A 14,850-nucleotide genomic window follows, 5' to 3' on the forward strand; every position below is an offset into this window, starting at 1 on the left:
CTGGATGGGAGAGCTTGCATGCCTCTGCATGAAGAGGGGGAGGGAAACAAGGGAAGCTGCTTAATCTTCTTGTTGACCTATATTTTAAATTTTGCTACCTGTTTAATTTAGAGCACGTTATTTCCAGGAGGACTGGCCATTTCAGGGAGTATTACGCTGCCCTTAATTTTTGTGCTCTCTGAGGTCTTGTTGGGCTACACAGCAGTACAACTAGATGCCAGCAGTGAAGAAAAAGAGAAAATAATCCTCTTACACATTCCTGGGTTACTCAGACCTAGTCTGTAATCCTATAAACCAAGGCTGCCCGTCACTGTAGTGGACACAGGTGAGGTGGTAAAGTGCAGGAGACAGCAGGGGGAAGAACAGACAGAGTCTTAGCCCAAACACAGAAGAGACTATAGCTGGACAGAAATTATCTTCCAACCTTGCCCTAAGATAAGTAGGAAGTTGGAGAAGAAATGCCCTCCAAGTTCTGCACCTGGAGAAGTGCAGGTTACGCATCAACCCTCCAATCAGTGTTTCTGTGCCAAAAACCGCTGTTCCTTTTACTGACTCTAGTGGGAGAATCACAAAATAAGGTAATTCTCTGCAGCAATAGAGCTAAAAGAGTTTGGTTTCACCGCTTTATAGAGGTTTCACCGCTTTATAGAAGATAAATTAATCTACTATGAGAAATCCAAAGTATCTAGAGACTGAAATAGAGGAAGATATTGTATCCTTATATGATATTGCTCATGCTCAAAAACAGCATGGGCACAGATGCAGGGAAAGAGATTTATTTCAGCAATGATAGTGGAACCACTTCTGTAACCAAAGACACTGGGGAATGAAATCTCTTCTATTGCTCATGAGTGGCAAAAAAAACCAAACCCTTTTGCTTCCTGCCTGTAAAACTGTTCACCTTTGATGCTACAGTAAATGACCAATAGATCACATGGTAAATGCAATTTCCTCCTCCATTTTTAATATTTCTTCATTCTTTGCATGAGCCTCAGCTGGAGGAAAAACAAAAACTCTCCAGAGCTTAACAGTTGGAAGTGTTACAACACTGATTTCACAGAAGGTCACAGAACCAGTTGGTCGTTTTTATATCTGTTCCCCAAATAAAACATAGGACCAAAGCAGCACATGCTGGGAACTCCAGATCAGACAAGAAATACCAGAAACTGGTAAAACTGAAGCAAAAAAAAAGTGATTCATAACTTCCTACAAACCAGGAAGAAGTGAAAATGACATAGCAAGAAACTGTTCAGTACTTCATAGTTACTTGTCCGTCATCCTCAAAATTCAGCTGCCTTACAGACTGTTGGCCTTCAAAACTGATTTTTATTGATCTGATCATTTAAATTTCCTTGTATCATTGTAGCCAAATTTCACCAAACAATGCTGAGTTGCAGCTATAAGCAGACTTCTTTCTTTCAGGAGAAAATATGAAAGGTAGCAATTGTGCATACTGGGAGAAATAATTTGAGAATGCATCTTTACCCAGGCAAAAATAAATAAGGGTATTGGTAATCTAACATAACTCTCCACACTGGTGACAAGTCATGCAGTAAAGTGAAATAGAGCTTATTATCTGAGTTCCTTTCTTTTTCCAAGTTCAAAAATGAGACAGATATAGAGCTTTTGACTTATCTGCTGGTGCTTGAATGGGATTCTAGAAGTTGTCAGGTGTTTGTTCTTGACAAAGAGATCACAAAAGTGATCTGCAGCTTTGATAGTAACATTCTATATTTCTCTTTTTTTCACAGCTCCATTCAACCCTCCCAATGCTGCAGACAGTACAGTCAAATTTGATGCCTATGGAGATGGGATAGGAAGATACAACGTGTTCAATTTCCAATATACTGGAGGCAGATACTCCTACGTGAAAGTTGGTCACTGGGCAGAAACCTTATCACTTGAAGCAGACTCTATCCACTGGTCCAGGAACTCTGTCCCTGTCTCCCAGTGCAGCGACCCTTGCGCTCCTAACGAGATGAAGAATATGCAGCCAGGAGATGTCTGCTGCTGGATTTGTATTCCCTGTGAAACCTATGAATACCTGGCTGATGAATTCACCTGTGCAGACTGTGGGCCTGGAAAATGGCCCACAGCTGACCTGACTGGCTGTTACGACCTACCAGAGGACTACATCAAGTGGGAAGATGCTTGGGCAATAGGTCCTGTTACCATTGCATGCCTGGGCTTTATTTGTACTTTTATGGTCATTGCAGTGTTCATCAAGCACAACAATACTCCCCTGGTCAAAGCCTCTGGCCGTGAACTGTGCTACATATTGCTCTTTGGGGTCTTCCTGTCTTACAGCATGACTTTCTTCTTCATAGCCAAGCCTTCTCCAGCTATCTGCACCCTGCGTCGTTTGGGGTTAGGAAGTTCCTTTGCTGTTTGCTACTCTGCCCTTCTGACAAAAACAAACTGCATAGCCAGAATATTTGATGGCGTAAAGAATGGTGCTCAAAGGCCGAAGTTCATCAGTCCCAGCTCTCAGGTTTTCATCTGCCTGAGTCTCATTTTGGTACAGATTGTGATGGTGTCCGTGTGGCTTATCTTGGAGGCCCCTGGCACCAGGCGGTACACTCTTCCTGAGAAGAGAGAGACTGTCATATTGAAATGCAATGTCAAAGATTCCAGTATGTTAATCTCCTTAACATATGATGTAATCCTCGTAGTCTTATGCACTGTATATGCCTTCAAAACAAGGAAATGTCCAGAGAACTTCAATGAAGCCAAGTTTATCGGTTTCACAATGTACACAACGTGCATCATTTGGCTGGCCTTTCTCCCCATATTTTATGTGACATCCAGTGACTACAGAGTAAGTCTTTGGATATCTGTTCCCATAAATCATATACATCACTTCAGAGGACCCTGTTGTCATTCACTAAAAGCTTCTTTCACTTATTTTGTCCTCTGAATCTCTTGCAAACAAGGTCTGTTTCAATGTTAATGTCCACCTAAACCTATTACAAAACTTTAGCTTATTTCTAAGCATGATAGTCTCATTTCAAACTGAGCACATACTATTAGAGGTAGAAGGGCTTAGTACTATCATTCTGACTGTGATAGAGACATAGCCTATGGATTAAGTATTCATACTGGTAATGCAGTATGTGAAGTCATAGTCCTAACAGAAAAACCTAATAGATCATGAGCTAGAATGAGCCATAAGAGTTATCAGGTGAAGGTGGGCCTTAAACTAAAAACTGAGATAACTAGTCTCCTTCCGCAAAGGCATCTGCCAGTCAAACACAGTATTTTCTTCCAAATCAAAAAGATAAGGAAATAATTTCAAAATTTCCTATGAAACAGGATATATTCTTTCTTTAAAAAAAAGTAATCCAACAGATGTTATACTGGAATATAGAACCTTTTATTCTTTTTCTTCTTCGTAGTGAATGAAATACATAACTCACTGACCAGAAAATATTGGTCAGCCTTTACCAACAAACTTGGAAAACAATGAACTGTTTAAATTGTCACATAGTGTTGCAAAGCTTCAAGTTCAATAAAATCGTATTTTTGGACAGAAGGAAATTGCCTCAGAAAAAGATCCAGATCTGCTCCACTGGAAATCTCACGGTTATTATGAAGTGAGAATTGACTGCTGGAGTTGGCCCTTAGAGCAGTTTGCGGTGAATTAATTCAACTTTCTGCCCAGAAGAAAAGTAGATTAGCTTAGGGTGGTATTATTACCAGTACTATGTACATGGCATAGCGTGTGTTATAGAACTAATATATAGAGCTAATAATGTCACTTACCATACATTTGGTGTGACCACCCTGGAAGAGTATACTTAGTACTATTTTTCTCAACTTAAGAAAGGTACTGAAAACCTCGAGAAAACAAGGATAAATAACAAACAATGCAGTAAGACACACAGAATGACAGTAAAAGAGCTAAATATATTCAGTCTAGACAAGAGTAAACCGGGGGAGACGTGATCACAGACTATAAATAATTTCAAGGCCACTAAAAGAGAGGAAGGGACTATTTGGTCTCAGAAGTTAGAATGGAGAGTAATGGACTGAAGCTAATGAAGGAAAAGTTCAAGGAAGGCACTGGGGAACAGCTCCGGACACTGTAATCAGGAAGATAGACACAGAAGGAGGGTAATATCAGTGCAGACAGTCACATGAGTGGGCAGCAGAGACACTGATGGTCAAGAGAAGCATGACTTGATTGCTCAAGCAGCATTTTTCAGTCTTAGCTCCTGAACGGGATTTTCAAAACCATCCATAGACATTTAATTTAAGTACAAAGTTCCAAATAAGCCAACTCAAGTCCTACGAAATTGATAGAAAATGTTTTTAACACCTTTTTTATACTTTTATGACATGTCAGGAAGCTCCTGACATTTTGAAAATGCTACCCTAGATCTCTGCACTTCTAGGGTTCCTTTAAAAAGTCCATATTTAATTTCCATGCAGTGTTACAGGTTGACCCTGAATCAACATGTGTCACCTTAATGTAGACCTATACTGATGGCATCACTAACAAACAACCTTAGAAACATAACAGTAGCAATTGAAGAAAAATTCATGTTTACTGGCTTGAGATGTTTATCATTAAGCACAAGCATGACTTAGGATTTACTCTTCTGAAAGAAAAACCAAAGAGTTCTTGGAAAGTCATCCAGATTTTTGGTGTTGACCCCACTGTAGTAGTTAAAGAACAAACAAAAAACATAGTTCAACATAGTACACATCCCTACCACTACTGAAGCAGAAATGTCCCTGTATGAACCCTGTATGGCAGGTGCCAGACAGCACGTTAGATATGCTGGGATGGCATATTACACCTGGACCCCTCTTCTCTCCAGGGCCATATCCCATGCTATTCTTCCAGGAAGATGCCTGAACAGGTCAACCTGCTCTGCAGGGTGGTGATCCTACTTTTTGCCTTGTTTCCTCCTCTTGGGATCCTAAATTCCACCATTTGCTGGTTGTGGCAGCCAAAGCTTTCCCTCCCTGTCACATTCCTGACAAGTTCCTGCTTGTTTGTAAGTACAAGATCACATAGAACATCATCTTTTATCAGCCTCTCAATCACTTGTTTTAGGAAGTTGACCTTATTGTGCTCCAAAAATCTCCTGCATTGCCTCTGCCCTGCTCTTTTGTCCCTCTAGCAGGTATCAGCGTTGTTAAACTGCCCTAAGAAGACCAAGGCCTGCAAACTTCTTCCAGTTGTGTGAAAAATGCCTCATCTGCTTCCTCCTGATTATGTGTTCTGTAGCAGGCACCCACTACAATACTGTCAACTTTGGTCTGCCTGCTAATCCTGACCCTGTAATCTATCAGCTGGCTCAAGACCCATTGCCAGGCAGAGGTCCACTCAGACTTCTAACCTTTATCTTCACAGAGGTCTACATTTCCCAACTCAAAAATCATAAGCTGACTAGTTCTTCTCTAGTATAGACCAGGCTCTTGTACCTGCAGAGCGTTAGAGAAGATCCAGTCCACACTTTTCCCATCACAACTGATGCTGCCAAGTTTGCTTACTTCCTCCCACAGCTCCTTAACTTGACAACAGAAATCCTCCTGCAAAAAAAAAGGAGAACAACTCCTCCAGCCTCCATGACAGGCTTCAGGCACTCCTGGAGCCCCAAAACTGTGGAGCTAAATCCTTCCTATGAGCTCAGTCTGGGGTCTAGGACAACTATCTGCCACCAACTCTCCAGGGCCGACTCTGTGCGTAACAGCTCTACATGGGGAAAACTCTAACCCTAAGCCTAACGCCAATTCTAATGGCTCCACATGGGTATTTTTCCCCACAAAGAGCTGTCCCACAGAGAGTTGGAGCATGGAGGGTTGTCTTGCAGAGAATTGTGCCCGCAGACAGTTGTCCAGTGGACAGCTGGCTGTGAAGAGCTGTCCTTTACTGTTTGTTCTGTCTCAATCCTGATAAGCAAAGGATAGTTACCCTTGCCAGCACTGGGGACCATATCCTGCGGCGTTCCCCTTGCTCTGCATGTAACCACAGCCTTCAGCGGAGTTTCTAGCCCTCTCCTGTACACATTTCTGCACGCTGCTAAACCTGTTACCTTCCCAGCACCCACAGTGGAGTCTCCTGCGCCTGCAACAAGAGTGCCCAACCTTACCTAACCAGGAGTCAGCTCAGACGAATGCTCCAAGCTGATCAAGAACAGCTGACAGAGCTTCTTAGAAGCTACTGGAGGTTGCAGGAAGTAACAGATAACTGCAGAAGTCCTCTACCAGCAGCAAAGCACCCTGATGTTCCTTGAATTGTTCCCAAGAGTCCTCCAGCAATCCCAGAAGTTGTTCCCAGAAGGTATAGAAGATCCCAAAGCAGAAGCCAGAAGCTGCTCTGCAAACTGCTCATTTTATTGGCTGACTCTGTTTGCTCCACTGTCAAGAATTTAAAGGGGAGCTGCTGAAAAGATGGATTTCTCTGATGCCATTGATTTTCATGCAGAGGTCTACATTGACTTCAGAATCAAAGATACATTGACACGTGATATGATTAAGTAAGCATACACAACACAAATTCACAGCAGGCCCATTATCTAGCACATTTAAGGGAATTTTCAGTTTGATCACCTTAGACAAAAGCTTAAGAAATGCAACAAGAACACAGAAAGGGAAAAGTCTGGGTATTAAACTGCTTATAATAAAATCAGGTGTCAAAATTTCCTACTGTTTAGACAAGTTCTTCTGATGTTTTCTTTAGGGGTAATTCTGGCTCAAAAATCTTGCTCCTTGCCAGTCATTCCTGCCTGGAAACCTAGTAGGATTGCCTCCATTCTGCCATCACATGGGTTCCTGTGAGACCAGATTACACACTGAACTACTGAACTGATCTAGGTTAAAAGGAACCCTGTGGGCTGAGGCTATTTTTAACCCAAGTAATTTCATTGATTGAGTGTACGATTGCGTCAGCACAGCTGAACTGCTTCAAAAGGCACAAGCCCTAGCAGAGCAGGGTGGGGAGGAAAGCTTTGTTAGTGAAGAGAATTTACCTTGAAACTACTGCCTTAATTTGGTCTCATTTTATAAGAAAAATCCCAGTTCTGTTTGATCTGTACAGTCAGTGCCCAAAGTCAAGACCCACCCAGAATTGACTCCAGAGCCCTATGGATGAAATGTGGAGAGGTGAAGGAGAAAGCTCAGCTGGAAACATTAAAGTGTCCCTTTTTCATGCTGTCCCTGTAGGGTTTTCCACATCGCTCACCCTATGAGATCTGAGTACCTTTTGATGGTGCTTGCTAAATCTACCTTGGGTAAAGAGTTATTATTATTCGTATGATCACATTCATTACACTCTCTGTTGACAAAGCACTTGTTGCTCAATATATATGCGTATATAAAGCAACAAAGTCCGTTCCGTACTTTATTCTTCATTTTGCACCACTTATTTCTGACAAGGAGATACAAGAATCATTCCTATGGAAGAATGCTAATCTCAAAGGACTGCAGGAGTGTAACTAAGGAAAAAATGAGCCGTGGATGTATAATCATTCAACTTAAGCTGTAGAGTTTAAAGCAGTTTAATTCAACATGTTAATTAAGGGATCTGCTTGGAAGAAAAGAATATAAAATGAAAATGAGGCAGTACACTGGCAACTAGTTATACCATCAAACAAAAAGGGCGAAAGATAGTGCCAGCAAAATCATACTAATGGATGTCCTAAGGTAGCTACACTAAAATCCTACAGCCTTACAAATAATTCATTTCTCAGCCCCAAAACTTGTGGGTTTGCAACGCAGTTGTTGCTTGATAGGTGTTACAGACAACTGCGTGATCAATTTAGGAATCGAGGACATAAAGGATGAGAGAAAGAGAGCAGAACTACCCTTCTTTCACTAAACTGAGGGGAAACGCACTCAGCTAAGCTCCCTCTGATATGCAGAGACACAGGGCACCACCAGCACCATGAATCTCACTCACACAAACCTGGGACTGTGCAAGATAAGGCTGCAGCAGACTTTGCACAAAACCCCAGGACTCTGATTCTTGTTGTTGTATGATAACGCTTCTAATATTCTGCATTTCAGACCTTTCTATACTGAAACACAGCACTTTGTGCCCGTTCTTTCTTAGGTGCAAACCACCACTATGTGCATCTCTGTGAGTCTGAGTGGTTTTGTTGTGCTGGGCTGCTTGTTCGCGCCCAAGGTGCACATCATCCTCTTCCAGCCCCAGAAGAACGTGGTCACTCACAGACTCCATCTCAACAGGTTCAGCGTCAGTGGGACCGGGACCACTTACTCTCAGTGTAAGTAATAAAGCTGCCACTTTTCTATGAGGATTTGGGGTTGTGGTGAATTTGAATAAAGGCAAGATGGTTTTTTTCCAGCGACAGAAAGACATTTATAGGCTGAGCTGTGTACCCCATGAAAGCATCACTTCACTTGTGTCTGTCGAGAAAAACTCATCCCCCTCCCAAGGGAATCGGAGCCTGCTTTGAAGCTCGCTGAAGTCAGCAGAAAGCTTTCAGCAGGTTCTGACTCCATATCACTGCACTGCAAGTAGAGCCTGTCACTCACTGTCACTCTCACAGAAGCAACAGGAACAGATTGCCCTGGAGTATTCCTGTCAAAATGACAAGCCAACAGGACCTGGGCCACAATGCAGCATACTCTCAATGGCTCTTATCTCCTGCATTATAAGGAAAGGTTCCAAGTCTGCAGCAAACACATACAAGGGATGGCATAAACTATATCTGTATGCAGAGTGTGAGCAATACCCTTTGCAAGTTCCACAGCCAGGAGAAGTAATAAGCACTTTGTTGCAAGGGCAGCTCATCTGCTCTGGCTCCCTCCTCTCCTTCATCTTCTGTTTCCTCAGTTCAAGCAGATTCATATCCATGATTTTGATTTGAGGTTGCTACTTGTCTGCTGGGTGAGGTGATTAGAGATGTGGAGGGAGGAGGAGGTGAAATAAAAAAATAGTTCACCTCTATGGGTATTTTTTTCTTGTGAAGCTTAACTAGTCAAGGATAGGAGCACACAGCATTTTGTTCCTTGAGCTCTGCAGAAAGCATGTCTAACCTGGAAAACTAATTGGAAAAGCACACTGCAACTAGAAAATGGCAAGGCACAAAAAAGCAGAAGCAAGAGGGGACAGAAAGCAAGGCTCACCATCAATTTCTCATTAACCCAGGCTCAGGATTTTGAGTATTACCTAAATTTCAAAATTGTCTATGAATCTTTGGTGCTTCAAATTTCAGACGGAACATGGGAGGAACTTGGGACCCTGGTGTGTACCGCATTTGCAGGGATTAGGACCTAAAAGAGCCTCAGCCATCTCTGGTTCTCCCACCCCAAACCATAGCACGCTGTGAATGCCCAAGTTCCCTTAACAAGAAAATAGTCCTGCGGCTTTATATGTCACACTTCTCACCAGAGTTAGGGTGGCCAGTCCTGAAACTAGAACCCAAAATCTCCTTGTTGTTTTGTAAAATTAAAACCAAGAGAAGTGGAATGGTCCTAAATGCCTGAAATGCTGAGCACTTCCAAAAGGACTTGATTTGCAAGACCAATAGATTCCCAATAACCTTTAGAAGTTTGGTCCCTTGATGAAATGGTAGGTCCCATGAGATCACTTTCATCCCTTGTGAATTCTCTATTAGTCTTATCAAGTTTTTTAATTTTCTCATACTAGAGAATAAGCTTAGAAATCAATTTGATTAATGGATAATTTTCTACAGGACTGCACTTTGGAATTTGATATTTTTATTATAACATTATTAATACATGTGTGGGCAAGCATACATGCAAATGAAAGACAAATCTTCACATTAAAAGCCTACTTTTTCTGGTTTGTGAATACCTTTAAGACATGAAGTAAAGCATAAAAATCCAGATTTATAATCTCTTGTTACTTTATTGTTTAGAGAGGTGGCTGCAGTCATTTACTTCTCCTGTGTACAACTAATTGAAGATGTGCTGCTCGTCTTTGTCTTTTCAGAACATGGCAAGACATGGGCCTGGAAATAGGAGTCCATCATATACAAAAGGAAAAGCCCTATAGTTTCCATCCAGTGCAATTATTTGGGAAAATAACACTGAAAATTCATTTTCATTCACGGCACCAATATTTTTAAGAAGGAAAATTTTCGTTTAGTCCTTCCCATTTATTAGTACATGAATTGAAATAAAATTTCATTTAATTTTTTTAATTGTTTAGTCACTTACATACCCCCCAAAACAGATTGTCATCCAAATGGATTCTAATCCATGTCTAAAACATTCATCAGTCCCCGGGGTGTGTGCTTGTTTCTATTTTGGTCTTGATGGTTTTCATCAGTCAAAAACCACTTAATATGAGACTGATCAAAATTAACTTCATTCCAGGGCATTCTAGTAAGAGCAGCATCTGAAAACTCAGCTCTTGTTCATTGTCAGAGCTTTAGAGGACAGGAATACCCAAGTTGCTTTAGTGGGCGGCAAGTTTCCCTTCTCCATGGATTCCCACCTCCATGGCGTCTCGGGACTCCCACTACTTTTTCACTCCATCAGTCATTAATGGCATAAGCATACTGGGTCATGAACAGCAAATAACTCACAGACAGTTTTTAACACAGTTCCTTGAACTGTAAAACACTGTAGAAAAGGTAAGTGATATTCATGATGCTCTTGAGTAGTGTTAAGTATAAGCTCTAAACGTGTATTGCAATTACATCCCTAAATTGAGCAGTGGAAGGAGAGCCTGAGTCATATAAGCTGCAGTGCAGTAAAGGTCATGAGAGCTAAACTGTAGTAATCCGAATGCAGCTCTTCTTCCTTGCTACTTGCTCTGCATACTTGCATAGAGCAAGTAGACATGAATTCTTGACTGTTATGTGACAAAACTTATTTTAGAAGCATCAAGCTTTGTTCATTTTGACCCCTGAAGTCCAGACTAAAAAAGAATATGTATTTCATAGAATCATAGAATAGTTTGCGTTGGAAGGGACCTTAAAGATCATCCAGTTCCAACCCCCCTGCCATGGGCAGAGATGTCCCACTAGATCAGGCTGCCCAAGGCGCTATCCAACCTTGCCTTGAACACCTCCAGCGATGGGGCAGCCAGAGCCTCCCAGGTAGGAGGTCAGCACTCATAAAACTTCCCAAAGAGCTCAGGACTACTTTAAGCACCTACATGATTCAGGCTCAGCCTTTACACCCAGAAGGTGTCATTCATCCAAGTTATATCCACATCGAGAGCTTTACACAGGCTTGAGCTTGTCCAAGAGTCCTCCACAGAGGTCAGAAAAAGAACTGAAGATACTGTTTATAGACAGGCTGGTACATTTTCTCTCTCAGCACTTATTTTCCCAACCCTTGCTCCAAACTAACCCCAATATACGGCTTTTACATACAATTAACTTGCAGTTGTCCAGCCGTGAGCATGTGTAGTGGAAGTGGGACGCAGAAAGCAAGTTTGAATCTGCCTGTTCCTCACTGTGTAAAAGTGCTGCAAGGTGTCTACAGCAGTGCTAGGCTCTCGCATTTCACCTTTAGTTCTTTGCCTTGGATTATCTAAGCAAAACAAAGAAAAGCCAGGAAAGAGGATATCAAAAGCATGAACTGCAGCTAAATCAAGACTTCTGGTCATGTCACACATTTTTCCTTGGCCTCAACACAAGGCAAAATGGAGGTAAACGGTCTGTAGCAGGTCCAGCAATATTTCAGGAAAGCCCTTGGCTGCTACTGTAAGACAAAACGTGAAACTCGGAACACTGCAGGGGCCATAATTAATATTGCCAAGGTCTGTAAGGAAAAGTAAGATCTTTTGTTCAGTCTCAGAGAGAGCTGGATACTCTCTGAGTGGAGTTTTGCTCCACCTAGCAGAGTTAATAACTGCCTCTCAGCACTATGAGAGAGGTACGTGCTGTGAAGGAAGCCTGAGAACTGCAAAACAAGGCCACTTGTTTCTCGCCTACTACCATATTTCTCTTTCCAACTCTGACATCCTCCTGATCCAGTTACTGTAGCATTTGAGCTATTCATACTCTTCAATATGTTGGACTTTAAAAAAACCCTGAAGCTAAAAATGTTCTAGGTGGGTAACTGATGTTCACGGAAACAAAATGTTTTGGCCTATTGTCATACTGCAGTAGATCAGGGATTTGAATCAGGCCTCCTAAGCAGTATTGATTTTTCTATTTGCCAACAATAAACAGAAATAAAAATGATAAACATTTCAGGTCAATGTGCTGCCATATTATACTCAGTTAAAAACTAAATATAGAACCTGATGGTTAATATTCACAAAATCATGGACATGATGCCCTGTGCCAAATGATTGCTTTCATATATGTGACTCACAACACAGATCCAGGCTGTGAGACGTCAAACTCCATCTACCCAATTCAGAGCAGGGTATCATTCTTGGCTCACCAGTTTATCAGGAATATGTCCTGCACTCTAAGAAGTAGGTTAGTCCAATAGGTGCCTCAAAATTTCTCTTGTTACCATAGTTCTGTGTTCCATTTATATTTGTTCAGTCAATGAAAGAATTAGAAATAGTAGCTAATTTGAAGAAAGTACATCTGTTATGAAAATGATGCTGAGCACCTTTAGAGAACCTCTGCAAGTGAGTCTGCAAGTGAGACTGTAGCCAGCACCAGTTTTGGAAGACTAAGCATGCCCTTGCCAGCTGCATAGATTGCTTTTTACACTGGATGATTGAGTTTACTAAATCACTGCTTGCTGTGTGTTTTCTTTGATGAAGGCATCACATTTCTCTGGGTCACTGTTATCATTAACCTAATGTGTCTTTCAAAAAACAGCTTTATGGTGCTGTGAGCAGAGATGTCACAGAGTATCTGAAAATACATTCCTGATGCCCAATGGATAATTTTAACGAAGAGAGACAAACCACCTTGCTTTTAAATTAAAAGCAATAAAGCTTTAGCAGAATGGTAATATATCCTACAGCCTAAATACAAATACATTTAGAAACAGATTCTGATATTCAGACTCTATTGTCATCTTGTATCAGTGAAGCAAGTAAAATCTGATGAATAAAATAATAGGCAATATAGACACAGGTATCAGAATCTGGCCCTCCCCCCGGATGCATACTGAATGCTGATCCAGAGCTCCTAGAAATGAAGGGTACTATGACCAGAAAATATTCAGGGATTAGGTGGCAAATAATCTTGTATTCAAATTATTATTCAAAAATTTCTTCACTCCATCCAACACATGCATAAAGGAGGTTTTTGGTTTTGTGGTTTTTTTTTTAATTAAAAAGTAGATCAACTCAGTTCTAGTGTGCAGAGGTGGATTCTCTCCTGGATTTAAAAATGCATGTTTTATTTCAGGAATGCCCATTCCAATTATGTGAAAGCTTGAAGCATTTCTTACCAATAAAACACAAAAATCCAAAGGTTCACTTCATATTCTACAGAGATATCTTAGCACCACTCTGTTTATATTAATTCACACTACCAAGCAAAGTGCTATAAAGTGAGACCCAGTGGCCCAGAATTATCAGAAAGCCTTCATGTATTTTATCCAGACACTTCTCAGAGCTTAGTCACCCTAAGTGCTCTCAACAGTCAGCAAAGAGAATCCAGATTCCCCCAGAGGATGCTTCAGCCTCAGATCTATATTGCCTTGTAAATGTGCAAGCAGTGCCTCCATCAGTTCCACTGCTGCAGTCACATATAGCAACTTTTCGTTGGGTATCTTGGTTAAGTTGGGCAAGGTGGCCTCGTCCAACAAAAATTCTAATCCTGTACATTGTAATTTTTATCTACCCTGAAGTCAGTTGATTTTCCCCTCTCTTTCTCTTTCAGCATCTGCCAGTATGTATGTACCGACCGTCTGCAACGGAAGGGAAGTTCTGGACTCCACCACTTCATCTCTGTGATTGTGACTTACGGTTCAGTTCTTGAGTTTTTAGACTGTTAGGCAAAACTTTGCACATGTTGTGCACTCCAGAAAACATCAGAAAACAAAAGAAATCAAAACAAAACTAGTACCTTTTTTTAGAAACAGTGTAATAAATTATTTTTGAGGATTGTACAGTGTATACTGATGTTCTGGAACTTTTTAGACTGATTTTAGCCCTTCTGTTGTTAATGGTCGTAAGGGACGTGTAAGTAACCATGGTTCACAATGTGCATAGTCCTGCAGTAAGGAAGTGATTTGTTGCAAGCACAGCTGCAATGTTAGGTGACTTCTTTCCTACAAAATTTTTTTGTAGCTCCTTGTTGTAATTAACTTAGACTGCATTTCTATGTTGTATATTACAGTTACCTTACGTGTAACAGATGGTTTTCTCAGCACAAAACAGCAGTATTAATGTAAAGGCACCAATAATAAAAAGATAAAAGTTTTTCAGCATAGTTTCATTTTTGTTTCTTCCTCCCTTAAGGTCATCACATTTCTCTAGACACCAGGATAGGTAAAAACGACAAAAAATCTGTAGCAAGAGTGTGTTTACACGTGAATCTGTCCATAGGTCTGTGCTTCTGTTACAAAATCCATATCCATTGTACGTGCTTATGATGAATGCTTTACCAAGGTCTAGTAAAAATTCCCTCTCTTTAAAAAATCCTCACATTATTAAAGCATCTCAAGTGTTCGTTTTGTTATTAAATTGTAGGGTAATTTTCAAAAGTGAAAATGTCTAATTGCACCTCAATGAGACACTAGCAAAACAATTTTGATCCTTGTTTCATTCATTTGGCATGACTTAACGCTGTCGTGCACACAATAGATTGGTAGCATATAAAAAGCAAAGACATTTTAGATCAGGTTGGCAAAGAGAAGGAAGAAAATCAGTCAGAATATTAGCTAAGACTGTTTCATACCTCCAGCCAAAACAAAGCTCGTTCAGTTTATCTGCATCAGTGGTGTCATGAAATGTAATTGGAGCAGCTCAGAAACAGA

General features: G+C 41.0%; 1 protein-coding gene across 6 annotated transcripts in view; it reads left to right on the plus strand.

Moving 5' to 3' along the window:
- Positions 1-14,294, plus strand: part of GRM3 (glutamate metabotropic receptor 3) — a 113,004-nt gene extending 98,710 nt beyond the window's left edge. For 5 of the 6 annotated variants that reach the window (XM_054063092.1, XM_054063118.1, XM_054063081.1 and 2 more), the window contains 3 exons: positions 1,752-2,818; positions 8,063-8,237; positions 13,752-14,294. In XM_054063092.1, the coding sequence (XP_053919067.1) occupies positions 1,752-2,818; positions 8,063-8,237; positions 13,752-13,825 (1,316 nt within the window). In that variant the 3' untranslated portion in view covers positions 13,826-14,294. Of the gene's footprint in view, positions 1-1,751; positions 2,819-8,062; positions 8,238-9,931; positions 10,760-13,751 lie in introns of those variants that run through there. The other variant, XM_054063127.1, reaches the window with a different exon arrangement.
- Positions 14,295-14,850: the final 556 nt, after the last annotated feature.

Source organism: Cuculus canorus, chromosome 1, assembly GCF_017976375.1.
Source record: "Cuculus canorus isolate bCucCan1 chromosome 1, bCucCan1.pri, whole genome shotgun sequence".
In the NCBI taxonomy this organism is placed as follows: domain Eukaryota; kingdom Metazoa; phylum Chordata; class Aves; order Cuculiformes; family Cuculidae; genus Cuculus; species Cuculus canorus.